General features: G+C 42.8%; 2 protein-coding genes across 5 annotated transcripts in view; both read left to right on the top strand.

Moving 5' to 3' along the window:
* The window catches only part of LOC106611061 (latent-transforming growth factor beta-binding protein 2), a 158,404-nt gene extending 149,655 nt beyond the window's left edge, over positions 1-8,749 (top strand). Inside the window, exons 33-42 of one of the 2 annotated variants that reach the window (XM_082955662.1) lie at positions 233-367; positions 1,496-1,687; positions 1,868-1,954; positions 2,701-2,829; positions 2,947-3,087; positions 3,283-3,456; positions 3,582-3,899; positions 4,015-4,164; positions 5,104-5,243; positions 7,187-8,749. In XM_082955662.1, coding sequence (XP_082811788.1) covers positions 233-367; positions 1,496-1,687; positions 1,868-1,954; positions 2,701-2,829; positions 2,947-3,087; positions 3,283-3,456; positions 3,582-3,899; positions 4,015-4,164; positions 5,104-5,243; positions 7,187-7,219 — 1,499 coding nt within the window. In that variant the 3' untranslated portion in view covers positions 7,220-8,749. Of the gene's footprint in view, positions 1-232; positions 368-1,495; positions 1,688-1,867; positions 1,955-2,700; positions 2,830-2,946; positions 3,088-3,282; positions 3,457-3,581; positions 3,900-4,014; positions 4,165-5,103 lie in introns of both variants that reach the window. The other variant, XM_014210912.3, reaches the window with a different exon arrangement.
* A 1,489-nt stretch (positions 8,750-10,238) lies between these two features.
* On the top strand, positions 10,239-16,293 carry pomt2 (protein-O-mannosyltransferase 2). 3 transcript variants are annotated; one of them, XM_014210918.3, is made up of 21 exons: positions 10,239-10,323; positions 10,915-11,185; positions 11,279-11,363; positions 11,514-11,618; positions 11,717-11,825; positions 12,053-12,161; positions 12,295-12,454; positions 12,558-12,664; positions 12,788-12,870; positions 13,043-13,219; positions 13,319-13,376; positions 13,515-13,593; positions 13,714-13,865; positions 13,957-14,048; positions 14,185-14,261; positions 14,351-14,422; positions 14,519-14,578; positions 14,657-14,762; positions 14,849-14,989; positions 15,147-15,258; positions 15,468-16,293. In XM_014210918.3, the coding sequence occupies exons 2-21, from the start codon at positions 10,926-10,928 to the stop codon at positions 15,571-15,573; spliced, it is 2,250 nt and encodes a 749-aa protein (XP_014066393.2). In that variant the 5' UTR covers positions 10,239-10,323; positions 10,915-10,925; the 3' UTR covers positions 15,574-16,293. The 3 variants fall into 3 exon arrangements, with proteins under 3 accessions (XP_014066393.2, XP_014066392.2, XP_014066391.2); XM_014210917.3 differs by lacking the exon at positions 10,239-10,323 and adding an exon at positions 10,367-10,517; XM_014210916.3 differs by lacking the exon at positions 10,239-10,323 and having other exon boundaries at positions 10,611-11,185.
* Positions 16,294-16,400: the final 107 nt, after the last annotated feature.

Raw genomic sequence — 16,400 nt, 5'->3', positions numbered from 1 at the left:
ATACCAATGTGCAGTATGTACTGTATTGTGTGTGTGTGTGTGTGTGTGTGTGTGTGTGTGTGTGTGTGTGTGTGTGTGTGTGTGTGTGTGTGTGTGTGTGTGTGTGTGTGTGTGTGTGTGTGTGTGTGTGTGTAAGTGTGTGTGTGTAAGCACACTCGTGCCTGTCGGTGTGCATGTGTACGTGCTGTGCATCGGTGTGTGTAAATTTACCCCCCATCCCCGTCCCGTGCAGACGTGAACGAGTGTGAGATGAGCACGGCGCTGTGTGGAGAGGCCCTGTGTGAGAACGTGGACGGCAGCTTCCTGTGCATCTGCCCCAGCGACAATGAGGAATTTGATCCCATCACCAGCCAGTGCCGCCTGCAGGGTAACACACAACACACAGGGACTTATGGGACTTAAGGGTTCATTCTGTCTATGCGGGATTGAGTTTTCACTGTCTTAATGAGGCATCTCATATTATCATGACATCTGGGGAACTAGCAGGGCACGAGTGGTTGCATGTTCCCTGTAGTAGATGTTTCTATTGGACAACCTTTCTGCTGAGTTTGACTCCATGCTATTGGATGAATGGAGAGTTATGTTTTATCCCTACAAGGATAAATGCATTGCAGTTCAAGTCTGCGAAAAACGAATTGCAGGAAAACTATTCCAGCCACCCCTTACAGAATTGATTTGCTGTGCTCAGAGCACAGCTCCGAGCTTTCCCCCATGGCCAAATCTCCCCCAGTCAAATCTCCCTAGTCAAGTCTCCCCAAGTCAAATTCCCCCCAAAGACAAACAAGGATAAGGTATAGCTATTGGCAAACCTGGCATGGAAAGATCTCTCTCAGAAACACTAACAGTGTTCACTGTAAACAGATTACTGAAATACAAGGTCAAACTTACCTTGAGTCTGTGGCGTTGGCTTGTCTTTAGCTTGACATTGGCATGTACACACAAGCGAGCCATATTTACATTAATAAGCAGCATGCTCTCGACGGGGATGTTTTTGTTCTCGTTCGGTATTAAACCCCAAGTATGCCTTGTGTACTTTGACCCCATTCCGCTGTTTGCTTTTGACGTGTGGTAATCAATCATGTGAGAATGAATGGTGTGTTGACTCACATGCCAGTGTTTCCATTTGGCTAAGCCCGCTGCTTAACTATGAATGCCTGAGACCATGTCTGTGGATAAAAGAGTAGCCTCAGCAGTGTCAGCTGAAGGTACTCAGGCCTACTGCCTGCCCTACTGTATGTTGTGGAGCTCCTGACCCAGGAAACACAGTGCCACTCACCATGCTGTTAGACATGGGGCCAATAGACTGACTGATTCTTACTGATATCCTGATGGCAATAAATATTATTCGTAGTGGTAATACCTGTAGTCTTTATTGTAGTAATTCAACCCTGAAAGTAGCGGTCAACTAGTATCACAATTTATTCTGCAAATCCCCTCCAATTATTCCCATCTATTTCTCCTCGTGAGAGGTGTGATTCCCCTACATGTTCTACAGGTGAAGATGCTCCTCCTAAGCCAGCCTCACCCACTGAGGAACAGAGGAAGGAGTGTTACTACAACCTGAACGATGCTAATTTCTGTGACAACGTGCTGTCTCGCAACACCACCAAGCAGGAGTGCTGCTGCACGGTGGGGTCCGGCTGGGGGGACGACTGTGAGATCCACCCCTGTCCTGTCCCAGGGAGAGGTAAGCTTACTACAGTATGAGTGAGATTCCCAAGAGGGATCAAATGATCAACCTTTAGGAGACAGATATTCACATACAACTGTTCACATATACTCACTCCTTTTTGCTTCACGATGTGCAATACATTATTACAGTAAGGAGAAAGTATGTTTGTCCATTCATTCTTGTTTGTTTCTCCAGAGGAGTATGACCAGTTGTGTCCACATGGAAGTGGTCTTCTGCCCCAAGCTGTTTTCTCCCAGAGCCTGGAACAGCAGAGTTTCAAAGGTACTTTACTTCCATGTTGTCTCCTCAACCCACTGGCTACTGTTAAGAGTCGGTATACCTGAGGTTTCACAGTTTTTCCTTCTCCCATAACTTTGTACCAGCACAAAGAAAATTGCTGTTTCAGCTCCCCTTTTATTTCCACCCATGGCAGCCGTTAAAAAAGTCCTGCGTAATTTCCAACCAAATTTATGGTTCTCTTTAAAGCTAGCCCTTTACACCGTGACGGGATACCTGCATACCTAGCTAATTAAGCACAAGTGTTGTGCACTAACCAGCTTGACCTAATAGAGAAGGCTGTCTCAGGCAAGGTGCTGTGCTCATTTTACAGTAGGGGTCAGGATTTGAGGGGTCTAGCTAGCTACAGCACATGGAGGGGTTTTAGTGAGATTCTACAGACACAGTAGGCCTACACAAGGTTTGGGCTGATTCTAGAGGTGATATATTAAAGACAAGGTGATTTGGATGAATGGTAATATGTGAATTTATCAACCGATGTCACCCTTCTTCCTTTCTTTCTTTCACTCTCCCTCTCTCTCTCTCTCTCTCTCTCTCTCTCTCTCTCCCTCTCTCTCTCTCTCTCTCTCTCTCTCTCTCTCTCTCTCTCTCTCTCTCTCTCTCTCTCTCTCTCTCCTCTCTCTCTCTCTCTCTCCCTCTCTCCCTCTCTCCCTCTCTCCCTCTCTCCCTCTCTCCCTCTCTCTCTCTCTCTCTCTCTCTCTCTCTCTCTCTCTCTCTCTCTCTCTCACCAGATGTGGACGAGTGTAAGATGTTCGGGCCAGATATCTGTAAGAATGGCCGTTGCTCTAACAACTTCTCCTCGTACTCCTGCTTCTGCCGTACAGGCTTCTACTACGACAACATCCGTCTGGAGTGTGTGGGTAAGGGCTGCCCGCTGTCTCTGCTTTCTCCGTTCCACCAAACTTGCTCCAAGTCTCAACTATGGGACTCAGTCGTTGACGTATACGTGTATGTGTGTGTGTGTGTGTGTTATCCAGATTATGACGAGTGCCTGACAGAGAAGGCGTGTGTGGATGGGGTGTGTGTGAACACTGCCGGCTCTTTTGACTGCTTCTGCAGTCCCCCTCTGGTCCTGGACACCACCCGCCGTCGCTGCGTCAGCGTCAACACCACCGAGGGTGAGACTCACACACTCCTACAGACATCCTCCATCTCAGAGTTTATCCAGATGAAACAGTTACCAGCCAGATTATTGATTCACCTGTCCAACATTAACAACAAAGAATTAGTAAAAACTCCCTCCTTTCCTCTTTTGTGAATCACTCTCTTCCCTTCTCCTTCCTTCCCTCTCTTCTCCCTTCCCTGAACCACAGAGACTCATGAGCCTGAGGAGAACATCCACCTGGACATCTGCTGGCAGGGCCTGGTAGATGAGCGTATGTGTGCCCAGCCGCTGATCGGCAGGAGGACCACCTACACAGAGTGCTGCTGTCTCTATGGAGTGGCCTGGAGCGAACAGTGTGCCTTCTGCCCCAGGAGGGACTCTGGTAAGGGACACAGCTAGTCGACATTCATGCTGTTATTATTCAGTTGAAATGTAGAAGTGACATGATGACCTGTGATACATATCTCACTAAAACACTGACCTGTGTGTTTGTTTGTGTTCGATCAGATGACTACGCAGCAATGTGTAACCTGCCAAGGAGAGGGGGATCTGACAGTCTACGAGAGAGGCCAGGCTATGAGTACGGTCCTGGGGTTGAGGGTCCTGAGGGGCCCTATGTCCCCCCCTACTGGGACAACTATGGAGGAGGGCCCATCACTGGGCCTGGGGGTACCTACTACAACCCAGAGGACACCCAGGGCATCCCCCTGTTCACAGACAACACCAACGACTATGGCTCCCGAGAGGGAGACATAGAGCCGCCACTACGTGTCCCTGTCCACCGGCCAAGAGAGTTCCAGCCTCGCCCTGTAGACTCATACAATGGTAACCTCATAAGAATCATTCAGAAAATACACATCAATGAATATTATTGCTAATGCATGGTGAAATGCTACCTCTGTAGGGACTCCTTCTTCATTCATACTCTGTTTCCAATAAGGCCGCTTTGATGGCTTCGAGGGCCTGCGAGCAGAGGAGTGTGGCATCCTGAACGGCTGTGAGAATGGCCGGTGTGTGCGCGTGAGGGAAGGTTACACCTGTGACTGCTTTGATGGATACGAGCTTGACCTCACCAAAATGGCCTGCATCGGTAGGTTCCTCTCCCAGTGTCTCATAATGTCCACCTGCAGTCAGTCAGATTCTCCTCTCTGTGTTCCTACCAGATATCTCATTTCATTTTGGAATTCCTAGAAACAAATTAGTCAATTTAGATAACCTTTTGATCTGTTCCATTTTCCCACATTTAAAAATGATATATGGTGTGGGGCTAAGAACAAACCCTACTTCAGAATGAAGAAGCCTTCCCTAGGTTTATGCCTTTTGGAGACAGGTCTTGGGGTTCTCTTTAGTGAGGTAACTTGCCATGCAATATCACACAGAGTTTGGCTGCAGAGAAATTACAATCAAACCTCCCGTGTCAGATTTAAGCAATAAGGCCCAAGGGGGTGTGGTATATGGCCAATATGCCACTGCTAAGGGCTGTTCTCCGACGCAACACGGAGTTCCTGGACACAGCCCTTAGCCGTGGTATATTGGCCATATACCACAAACCCTTGAGGTGCCTTATTGCTATTATAAACTGGTTACCAATGTAATTAGAGCAGTAAAAATAAATGTTTTGTCATACCTGTGGTATACGGTCTGGTATACCACAGCTGTGAGCCAATCAGCATTCAGGGTTCGAAACACTCAGTTTATAATAGAAAATAGAAACCACTTGAAGGCAAACAATGAAAGGACATTTGGCTGCTGCCTTCCAGATAGTATTGAGAGAGAGAGAGAGAGAGAGAGAGAGAGAGAGAGAGAGAGAGCGCGATGAAAGCAGTTTTTATAAGTACTGAGAGTTAGGCATCCCTCTAGCCCCCACTGTCGCCAGACAACTACGGCACCTGACTGTGGAGCCATCCTATCACCCATACAGACCAGGCCACTATGTGGGACTTCTGACACAGGACGTGTGGTATGAACAGCTGCATTTGCTGTGAAATTGGTCTCCTCAGTTAACGCTGTGTGTCTCCTTTTCCTGCAGACATAAACGAGTGTGAGGATATCAGTGACAACGTGGCGCTGTGTAAGAACGGGGCCTGTACCAACACTGAGGGGTCGTACAAGTGCACCTGCCTGCCTGGCTTCCAGGCCTCTGCCAAGCCCCATGAATGCATCCCAGAGGTACCAGTGGCTGGCTTTAGAGAGAGAGTGACAGGGAAATGAGGGTGTGACTGTTGGAGCTTCTTCTCTCCTCCCTCCACCACCCCACACCCTTACCCTCACCCTCCCGCCCTCTCACAGGGCCTGGCACTAAACCTCCATCAAAAAACACTGAAACGTCCACGCTTGTCCCCTAAACACACACACACACACACACACACACACACACACACACACACACACACACACACACACACACACACACACACACACACACACATACACATACACATACACATACACACACACATACACAAATACTCATTCACATTTCCACAGGGGACCAGGAGCTATCCAGTGAATGTATTCCATGGGATATCCTATTTCTTAACATTTATATTTTGCTTAAAGGGATTTTCTGAGGAGTGACCTTTTATTCAGAGATCCCAGGCAGTTTGGTATGCATACATACATTTTTTTCTGCATTGTTTTTCTCCATTTGTCTTTTTGGTTGATTATTTATTTCATGTACATGACAAGGCTCTGTAAAGTAAGAGGGCATAGGATTTATATTGTCTTATTTGTCAGACCAATATACTTTACTAATGATGAGGGGAAACAGTGAATAGTTTTTAAGTTTGGTAACTAAGCCTGGAGGAAGCTTATTGTCGTAAGCATGCCACATGTTATATTCATATTATAACATAATAATCACATTGCTATACAGGGAAAGTTACTTTCAAACCACTTTTTACTAGTATTTGGGATGCTTCTGTTGTCAGCAAGGCCTTTAAAAGGACCAACCACCCCTTCCACTGGTCTTCTGTGTTTCTTATAACAGTGCAATCCTACAGTCCTCATCCTCGAGACAGAGGCTCCTCTGTTGGCAAGGTTGTCTCAAGAGCAATAACTACGATCAAACAAGGTCCAGACCAGATTCATATGCTATCACAATGTTGCTTTGACATGCTGCCAGTAGAGAGAGAGAGAGAGAGAGAGAGAGAGAGAGAGAGAGAGAGAGAGAGAGAGAGATTGAATAGAATATGGGCTTGGAAAGGCTATAAATGTACAATACCAGTCAAAAGTTTGGACACACCTACTCATTTCAGGGTTTTTCTTTATTTTTACTAATTTCTACATTGTAGAATAATAGTGAATACATCAAACCTATGAAATAACACATATGGAATCATGTAGTAACCAAAAAAGTGTTAATAAAATCAAAATATATTTTATATTCTTCAAAGTAGCCAGCTTTTGCCTTGATGACAGCTTTGCACACTCTTGGCATTCTCTCAACCTGCTTCATGAGGTAGTCACCTGGAATGCATTTCAATTAACAGGTGTGCCTTGTTAAAAGTTAAATTGTGGAATTTATTTCCTTCTTAATGCGTTTTGAGCCAGTCAGTTGTGTTGTTACAAGGTAGGGGTGGACACATCTCAACATCAACTGTTCAGAGGACACTGCGTGAATCAGGCCTTCATGGTCAAATTGCTACTAAAGGACACCAATAAGAAGAAGAGACTTGCTTGGGCCAAGAAACACAAGCAATGGACATTAGACTGGTGGAAATCTGTCCTTTGGTCCGATGAGTCCAAAGTTGAGATTTTTGGTTCCAACCGCTGAGTCTTTGTGAGATGTAGAGTAAAAAAAATACAGTAGAAATACATTAATGTATTTTAGTCAATGCCACTCCGACATTGCTCAATCTAATACATATAGATTTCTTAATTGCATTATTTTACGTTTAGATTTGTGTGTATTGTTGTGAATTGTTAGATACTACTGCACTGTTGGAGCTCGGAACACAAGCATTTGGCTACACCCGCAATAACATCTGCTAAATATGTGTATGCGACCAATAACATTTGATTTGATTTGATTTAGTTCCCACAGCATTCTGCAGCAATATGCCATCCCATCTGGTTTGCACTTAGTGGGACTATCATTTGTTTTTCAACAGGACAATGACCCAACACACCTCCAGGCTGTGTAAGGGCGATTTGACCAAGAAGGAGAGTGATGGAGTGCTGCATCAGATGACCTGGCCTCCACAATCACCCGACCTCAACCCAATTGAGATGGTTTGGGATGAGTTGGACCGCAGAGTGATGGAAAAGAAGCCAACAAGTGCTCAGCATATATGGGAACTCCTTCAAGACTGTTGGAAAAGCATTCCAGGTTTAAGATGGTTGAGAGAATGCCAAGAGTGTGCAAACCTGTCATCAAGGCAAAGGGTGGCTACTTTGAAGAATTAAAAATATGAAATATGTTTAGATTTGTTTAACACTTTTTTGGTTACTGCATAATACCATGTGTTATTTCATAGTGTTGATGTCTTCACTATTATTCTACAATGTAGAAAATAGTAAAAATAAGGAAAAACCTTTAAATGAGTAGGTGTGTCCAAACGTTTGACTGGTACTGTATATGATAAAATATGTAATATGTTTGTATAGGTTCCACTAGCCTTCTCCCACTAGTCAAGAGAGTAGTTAAGCACACATTATGTCCCATAGCTAATTTTTTATGTTTACATTCAATCACATTCACATTCACAATTGACTTCAGATCCCATGTAAGAACATTCCCATTAATGCATCTCTGAATGTGAGTAAAGGCTTTGTTGACGAGGTTTAGGATATTTTGTACAGATCTAGTACTATGTATTAATGTTTTTGTTACATTCTAATAATGCATATAGTGCAGCCAATATTTTTGTTTGACAAAAAAAAGAAAAGAAATCCAGCATTACAGTCTAGCCATTTAGATTTATATATTTCTGTAAAAAAAAAACTTTAAAAAAACATATCTTTATGTATGAGAAAAGTGGTTTACACTGTACCAGAGAAAGTGTATGTATCCTGCCCTGTGGAGCAGACATTGAAATGTAATGTTGGGGAATGGCAGTACTTTTTTAAACACAATGTGGTGCCATAGATCCTACAAGTACAATACAAAGAAGAATGCCTTTTGAAATGCAAGCATTATTCTTTGTGCCATTAAAACACAACTTTTTTGCCTTTCAAATAATGTTACTGGGAACAGTATGTCATTCTGGTGACCTTTTTTAAAATCAATATAGTGAACACTATTCGTCATTTCCAATCAAACAAACATTGTTGTCCTTTCACATTCAACTCTAGAAACATATGATTGCTGATTAGTCATGTTTTCACATTTTCCATTAAGAGAAATGCGTATCTTGCCAGCACCTATCTTACACATATTTGGAGGATGCCTTCTTTCAATGACTGATGCCCTTGACCTGCATTCAAAGAGATGTTCACTGTACTCTTTATCAGTCTATCTATACTGTATGATTCATCCCTCCACAAGTCTTAAATTGAGGTAAAACAAATTGTGAACATGTATTTTATATTATTTAAAGCTTTGTAAACCACAAGTTGTGGTGTAGGATGTGATGTATGCTGTGGTCAATGAAAATATCATGTTCATTCCTTTTGTTTACCTCTCTGACTGTAGTCACTATCTGTCATCAAAATAAACTTTGAAAATATCTATATTTATTTGTCTCCCTTATCTGTGGAATATTCTACACACATTACACAGTAATACATTTCATCACTATACAATAATATCCTAATTTCGAAACCAAATGTTTATAATGCAAATATACTTTCAGCTCAAATGGAGCACTTGCATGAGAATGGAGGGTGATCAATGCCAGTCTGAGAAAGCAGTGCTTGATAAATGCGTTTAATATTGTCATATCAGTGCGCATGATTCATGCCCCAGGGAAAATGCAATGTTAAAATTAAAATCGAAAATGGTAATTGAAAATTGGAAACTGTAAATGGAAATGATAAATGAAAATGGTAAACACAACATGACACATGGTTTACAGATAATGGTAAATGCTATGAGCAAAGTGGATGTTTACATTTTCCAACTGCCCAATTTAGTACTTAATCTTTTCATTTTCAAAGTGTATGCAAATTGCTTCCCGGAGGCATTAACTAGGAGAGCAACACAACACCACTATGCAGTGATACATCCTAGCCATGCCATGTTTTCTGTGCATTAATTTTAGACTAGTGTAACTGACAGGGTTTGAACCTGGTGTCCTGTACACCAGAAGAACAGCTTAGCCTGCTAAGCCAAAGCCTAGGAAATGTAGCTTGGGGAGACAATGCAATTTTTCTGGTCTTAGCAAAGTTACTCAGTACTAGGCAAAGTTATTCATCATATGTGCGTGGTCACCAAACCACTTCTCCTTGGTTAGTTGTTCACATGATGAGTAACCTTGTCTGATACCTGAAGAGTTGAATTGGCTCCCAGAGCCTTGGTTTCAGCTAAGCAGGCCTATGCTTTTCTGGTGTGCAGGAGACCCGGGTTGGTTACACTAGTCTAAAATCAATGTACAGAGAGGTGTACCACTACATTGGGGTGTTGTGTTGCTCTCCCGGTTCACGCCTCCAAGAAGCAATTTGCATACACTTTGAAAATGCTAATTGAAATAGAAAACGCTTAATTGGGTAGTTGGAAAATGAAAACAGCCACTTTCAATTTCAAATTACATTTTGCGATTTTCTGTTTACCATTTGGCTTTTTTCATTGACCATTTACCGTTTTTATTTCAAATTTGTATAATTTCACATTTTTCTATTTTCATTTTAACTTTGCAATTTATCTTGGAATGAATCATGCACACTGATATGAAAATAAAAATGCATTGATCCTTTTCACATTCTTATTTAGCATTTAAGCATTGCATTTTCGAACTGGCACTTATCACCCTCCATACTAGAGAGGATTTTACGTGTTGTGAGCATCTGTGTGGTGTGCGAGCCTGTGATTTATTGTGCTTTCACGCCACCCAGTGGCCGTAATGTCTATGCGTACAGCACAACCACATTGTGGAAGGCGTTTATAACTGATCCCCAGCCTTGTCCTGAATTTCAGTTGACTGCTGGGAAATTGTGTCCGTATTCCCGTGTCATGGATTTAATGAAGGATGGAAAAGCATACAGATCCCAGAAACCACGCAATGTGCGTGGCTAAAATTGGAGTGTTGAGATTCGACTATATTGTGCGCGTGATGCGCACTTTTTGCAGATATCTCATGAAGGACATCGGGTAAATGTTTTGTTTTCTTTTACAATAATACCGGTAGATGCTTTGAAATCTGTGCACCGTGCAGCGCAAATTCCGTCACGAGTGCATGCCAGAGTAATAGTTAAATTTTAGAAATGCTTGTTTTCCAAATGCGTAAAATGTAACCTGCTAAGAAGTCCTGCCTTTAATGCATTACGTTACCTACGGAATATCAGGTGAAAACAGGAATGATTAGATTGATATTAATTACAGTTGAAAATGCACAAAGCTGTCTGACAGCTGCTGCCGGGAACTAGCTACAATGCTAGCTAGTGTACGGATAACATTACAATATATATATATATATTAATTGTAACGTTGTTATGCGACATTGTTACTAGCTAGCTATTCCCTGCATAGACCAATCTACAATGTAACAGGGGACTTGTTTTGCTGCTGCTTGTTAGCTACTTTGTTGTAGCAGTCTGTCACAAACATTCCACTGACAAAATATTCCTATTTCTTAAGCTTTCTTTGGACAGTGAGGGAGGTTGAAAGAATACCAATTAAATTGACACAATTTGTTTAAGTTTTAACTAATGGCAAAGAAAAAATGTGTTGCACAATACAAAGACGAATCCTCAATGCTACGAAATCGGAGAGGCCAGATGAATACAGGGGAGCAGAGCCCTGTTTCAACCCATCATGAGTCGACCCAGGAGAATACAGAGGATGATCGACTGTCTGAAGGTGACAGCCAATCCTTAAATGGGACATCAGCACAACATAACCAGGGCATTTACTCTCCAAAGAATGAGGCACAAAGCACAGCTTTCTTTCTGTTGGTGGTGTTCCTCGCTTTTTCCACACGCCTTTACAAAATCATGGAACCCCCTCATGTATGGTGAGTGATGGTGCCCCAAGTGAAGTTGTAAGGCTCCCTCATGAAGTCACTGTGTGTTTCTGTATAATCTGTGTGTGATCCTATCTGTTTTAGCTGGGATGAAACCCACTTTGGGAAAATGGGGAGTTACTATATTAACAGGACCTTCTTCTTTGATGTCCACCCACCACTTGGCAAAGTAAGATAATGCCACTATCTTTTAGCATTCTAAACATTCTTAGAATATCTCTTTCTACAGTCATCATTACTTCCATAACGTGATAAGTATCTTGATTCTTGCTTTACACAATGTGTATGTGTTTTTAAGTAACCATTCCCTCTATGCCAGATGCTGATTGGGCTAGCTGGGTACATGACTGGCTATGATGGCACCTACCCTTTCCTTAAACCTGGGGACAAATATGAGCACCACAACTACTGGGGGATGAGAGGGGTAAGGCCTACACAGACAGAATGGTTTTTATATTGTGTGAATAATGTCATGCGCCACAGTACTAGTTTGACCTGTGAACTTGCTCTACCTCTGTGCAGTTCTGTGCATCTCTGGGCTCCTGTCTGCCCCCCTTTGCCTACCTCACAGTGCTGGAGTTGTCCCAGTCCTCGACAGCTGCCCTCATCACTGCTGCAGTGCTGGCCTTTGGTGAGTATGTACCACCAGCACTAACAAAGTAACCAGAGACAGCCTGGGGGAGAGTCTGGATCTACTTTAGCCAATTACCTTGCCAAACAGACTTGAGTATAGACTGGTCAACCATTCTTATAATGTTCTAACTGTGGTATAGGATTCTCAGTGAAGTTTAAAATGTGTATTGTGTTAGATCACCTTAATCTAAATAACTTGTACCTTGGGCTGTCTCCCCCATTCAGACACTGGCTGCATCACCATCTCTCAGTACATCCTTCTCGACCCCATTCTCATGTTCTTTATAATGGGAGCAGTGCTCAGCATGGTCAAGTTTAATCGACAGAGATGTAGGTAAGGAACCTCCAGAGCAGAGCAAATCTACATCTGAGTTGTCAGTTATGTCATTAGAATCAGATTAAAGGGACTTGTTATTGACCAACTTTGTACATAGTGATGCTGCTATGCTCTCTCCTATGGTGTTCAGGCCCTTTAGCGCACCCTGGTGGTTCTGGCTGGTACTGACAGGGGTGAACCTGTCTGGGGCTCTGGGGGTTAAGTTTGTGGGGCTGTTTGTCATCCTGCTGGTGGGAATGAACACAGCCTGGGACCTGTGGAGTTTGCTGGGGGACCTGCACCTCTCTCTGGTATTCATCAACTGATTATGAATCACCTATAATATTGATGTACCAAACTGACTTACATTGGAGGCCAACACTGACTCCTGCTCCCTTTCCTTCCTTCTACCAGATGGATTTTGGGAAGCACTTGTTGTCCCGGGTGTTTGGGCTTATTCTGCTCCCCCTGTTCCTGTATGTTACAATATTTGCAGTCCACTTTGTTGTCCTGAACAAAAGGTAAGGTGATTATTGGCTGTGCATTTGTTATAGTGGGGTTATTGGAAAGCTTTAAATTGATTCTCCCCTAAATAATGTCTAATCACATTTACACAATGTGTTTCCATTGTCCCCTGTCTCCAGTGGTCCAGGAGATGGCTTCTTCAGCTCTGCTTTTCAGTCCCGTCTGATTGGAAACAACCTACACAATGCATCCATGCCTGAGTGTGAGTTGATTTAAATAGAATCTTCTACGTTTTTGTCTTTACCATAGTGGTGCTTTACAGTACATTTCCACTTGTCAGTTTGAATGACGTGTATTCAAATAATGTCCTAAGTAACCCCCGGCTGATGTGTTTTCCTTGTTCTACTATGATGGTGGTCTGTGCTCTCCTATAGACCTGGCATATGGCTCTATCATCACTGTGAAGAACCTGCGTATCGCTGGAGGATACCTCCACTCTCACTGGCATCTGTACCCAGAGGGTGTAGGAGCAAAGCAGCAGCAGGTCACAGCATACCTCCATAAGGACTATAACAACATGTGGCTGGTGCATAGATCCAATGACAGTGATGGTGAGAGGACAGCCTTGTTGTGCAGTCAGAATATAAGGTTAATTGCAACAGGCGTTTTATACGTATTATGATGTATTTTGTTCTTTTTTTTTTGTCCAGCACAATCAGAACCTGACCTTGTTCGTCATGGTGACATTATTCGATTGGAGCACAAAGGGTAAGTGGTTTGACAGTGACACCCCTCATCTGTTTGAAAGCTTATCATTGTACTGCACCCATACTGTACCTGTTTTACATGTTGACATTACAACAAATTCTTCAGTGCAATAATGGTTGATTCTCCTGTGTCCACCAGGACTACCCGTAACCTTCACAGTCACCTCCACGAGGCACCTCTCACTAAAAAACACTTCCAGGTCACAGGCTATGGCATCGTGAGTAAGCACATACAATGCTTGCACAGTTCTCAGAAGTTATTGATAGGTTGTGTGTAAGAGAGGTTTCAATCTTCAGCCTAAATGTTGATCAGTATCATTCCTTTCTGGTGCTTTCAGAATGGAACAGGTGACCCTAATGACCTGTGGCAGGTGGAGGTGTGTGGGGGTCGGAAGGGCGACCTGGTCAAGGTGTTACGCAGCAAAGTACGCTTCCTGCACCGAGCAACTGGCTGTGTGCTCTACTCCTCTGGCAAGACTCTCCCCAAATGGTAAGACATGGAGGAATGATCTAGACTCTTCTAAAGTTCTCTATCTTTATTTACAAATGTTAACATGACCGATGATGTCTTCTCTGTTCAGGGGCTGGGAACAGGTGGAGATTACATGTAGCCCATATCTGAAGGAGACCCCAAACTCTCAATGGAATATTGAGGATCATATCAATACCAAATGTACGCCTCCATTCCTGCATTTAAAAAAAAAAAAAGTAATTGTTTTCCCATGGCCCACTGCTTGATATGTGATGGTGTTGTGTGTTTACTTAATACCTAAAGGTGTGTGTTTTTGTTTGTGTGTGTGCATTGATAGTGCCCAACATTAGCCTTTCAGTGCTGAAGCCCCACTTCCTGGAGATATTGCTGGAGTCCCACATCGTTATGATCAGGGTGAGAGAACAAGACAACACACCTCACTGTGTGCCAAATTCTCCCACATACTTGTTGTATTGATTACAACTAAATGTCTCTTTTTACAGGGTAACAGTGGGTTGAAGCCCAAAGACAATGAAATGAGCTCTAAACCCTGGCATTGGCCAATCAACTACCAGGTTTTTATGTTGAATACCCCATGACTTCAATGTAGTTGGACAGTCCCAAGATGAAATAGTCTCTTATTACTGTGCTTTTGTTCTGTTTTTGCAAAGGGATTGAGGTTCTCTGGAGTGAATGAGACGGAATACCGTGTCTACCTGTTAGGGAACCCTGTAAGTACCTCTCTCCACTCACTGAGTATGCTAACACATAACAATGCTACAATATAGCTAAATCTACCTCCTCTGCAGGTGATCTGGTGGCTGAACCTGGTCAGTCTGGGCCTGTATATGGTTATGGTGGCAGTGGCCTCTCTGGCCCTCCGCAGAGGAGTCCAGCTGGACAAGAGAAGAATAGGTAGGAGCTTTCAGAACGTCCCTGTCAGTGTCATGAGTAACTCGTTTGAGTACTTGATTCTAACACTGATATGTGTGTGTGCGCAGAGCATTGTCGCGTGCTGATGGAAGGTGGAGGGCTGCTGCTCTTGGGCTGGTTTCTGCACTACGTACCCTTCTACACCATGGGCCGCATCCTCTACTACCACCACTACTTCCCTGCCATGCTCTTCAGCAGCATGCTAACAGGTAAAGTGGGTCTACCACAAACACATGCTCCCCATAATGCCCCCATCATATTGATCGCACGTTACAGACTCATCCAGGAGTTATACATGAAATAATGTTGGAGTAGTTCAGATCCAGTTATATTTATAAAGATCTTGAATTGTCATCTCTGTCTCAGGGATCACTTTGGACACCCTGCTGCAGAGTGCTGACCTATGGCTCCGCCCACCCTATTCTCACTGGCTGCTCAGAGGAGGACAGGCAATGCTCTTCCTGGCCATCCTCAATAGGTGAGATAATCATGAGACCTCTTATGTGCCTTTGAACCTGATTTAAATTGTAAACATGGAAGTTTTCTCTTGGCTTTATTGCCAACAGTACTGTATGTCATTGGCGCAATAGTTAATCTACACCCAAAAATGAATTTTGAAATTGGTTGTTCTCTCTTCTCATCTTCAGTTTACATCTGTTTCTCTCTCTGCTTTTCTAAACCATGCAGCTTTTACATGTTTCACCCTCTGTCCTATGGTATGAGAGGGCCGCTGGCCCATGACCCTGATAGTACCATGGCTGGCCTGAAGTGGATGGACTCCTGGGAGTTTTAGGCAGGTGAACAGTCAGGAAGAGTTCTGACTGACATAGTGAAATATCAGTGGGTTTTTTGCAGACATGCAAGTGTCTGTTTCTTATACACTATGTGAACTTCAGTATTTTTCATAATGTGCATAGCTATGGATTGTTAAATATTTAACATTAAAGTATTTTATAGTCAGTTACGTCCAAATATTTCTAAGTGTTTTAATTCAACATTGAAAACTGAATATTTTAGTGACTTTCTACACTTGAATTGCGCAGCAGTGCATTGTGAAACGATACTAAGAACAGAATATACTGTTCACAATCATAGCTTACTCTTTTTGTGTTGGGAGATAAATACATTAATGTGCATTAGGTGGATGTTGAAATGTGTGAATGATGTGTTTTATTTAATTGAGACCGTTAGTGGCGGCTAATGATGTCTACTGTACTGCCTTAACATGTTTAGTTTTTTCTTGACTGAGTTGCAATAATGAGCTAAGTGCCTAGGGACTAAATACATTTTAAATACTTTTGGGAATCTAATATTCTAATTAAAAGTTTTATGATGGGAATAAATTAAGGTGTTTCCGTTACATTATATCAAATTATCTTGTAATGTTTCCTCGATCTTAGTGTGCACAGTATTGTATACATCTTTGGCAAGATAGTGCTTTCAATGACTGTCCCGTATTTTGCTTTCTCAAAGAAAGGAATCTGTTACTTTTCAATACAACTCTCCAAAACAACCTTTTTATATAGTGCATATTCATTGCCTTTTATTTCTCCTGTGGTTTCCTATATATTTTTTTTGCAACGTGTGATCTTATTTCATGTGTGGGTATGCTTTTAATCA

This window comes from Salmo salar, chromosome 09 (genome assembly GCF_965601325.2).
Source record: "Salmo salar chromosome 09, fSalSal1, whole genome shotgun sequence".
Lineage (NCBI taxonomy): Eukaryota > Metazoa > Chordata > Actinopteri > Salmoniformes > Salmonidae > Salmo > Salmo salar.
Note: the sequence above shows the minus strand (reverse complement) of the source record. Positions and strands in the feature narration are given on the sequence as shown.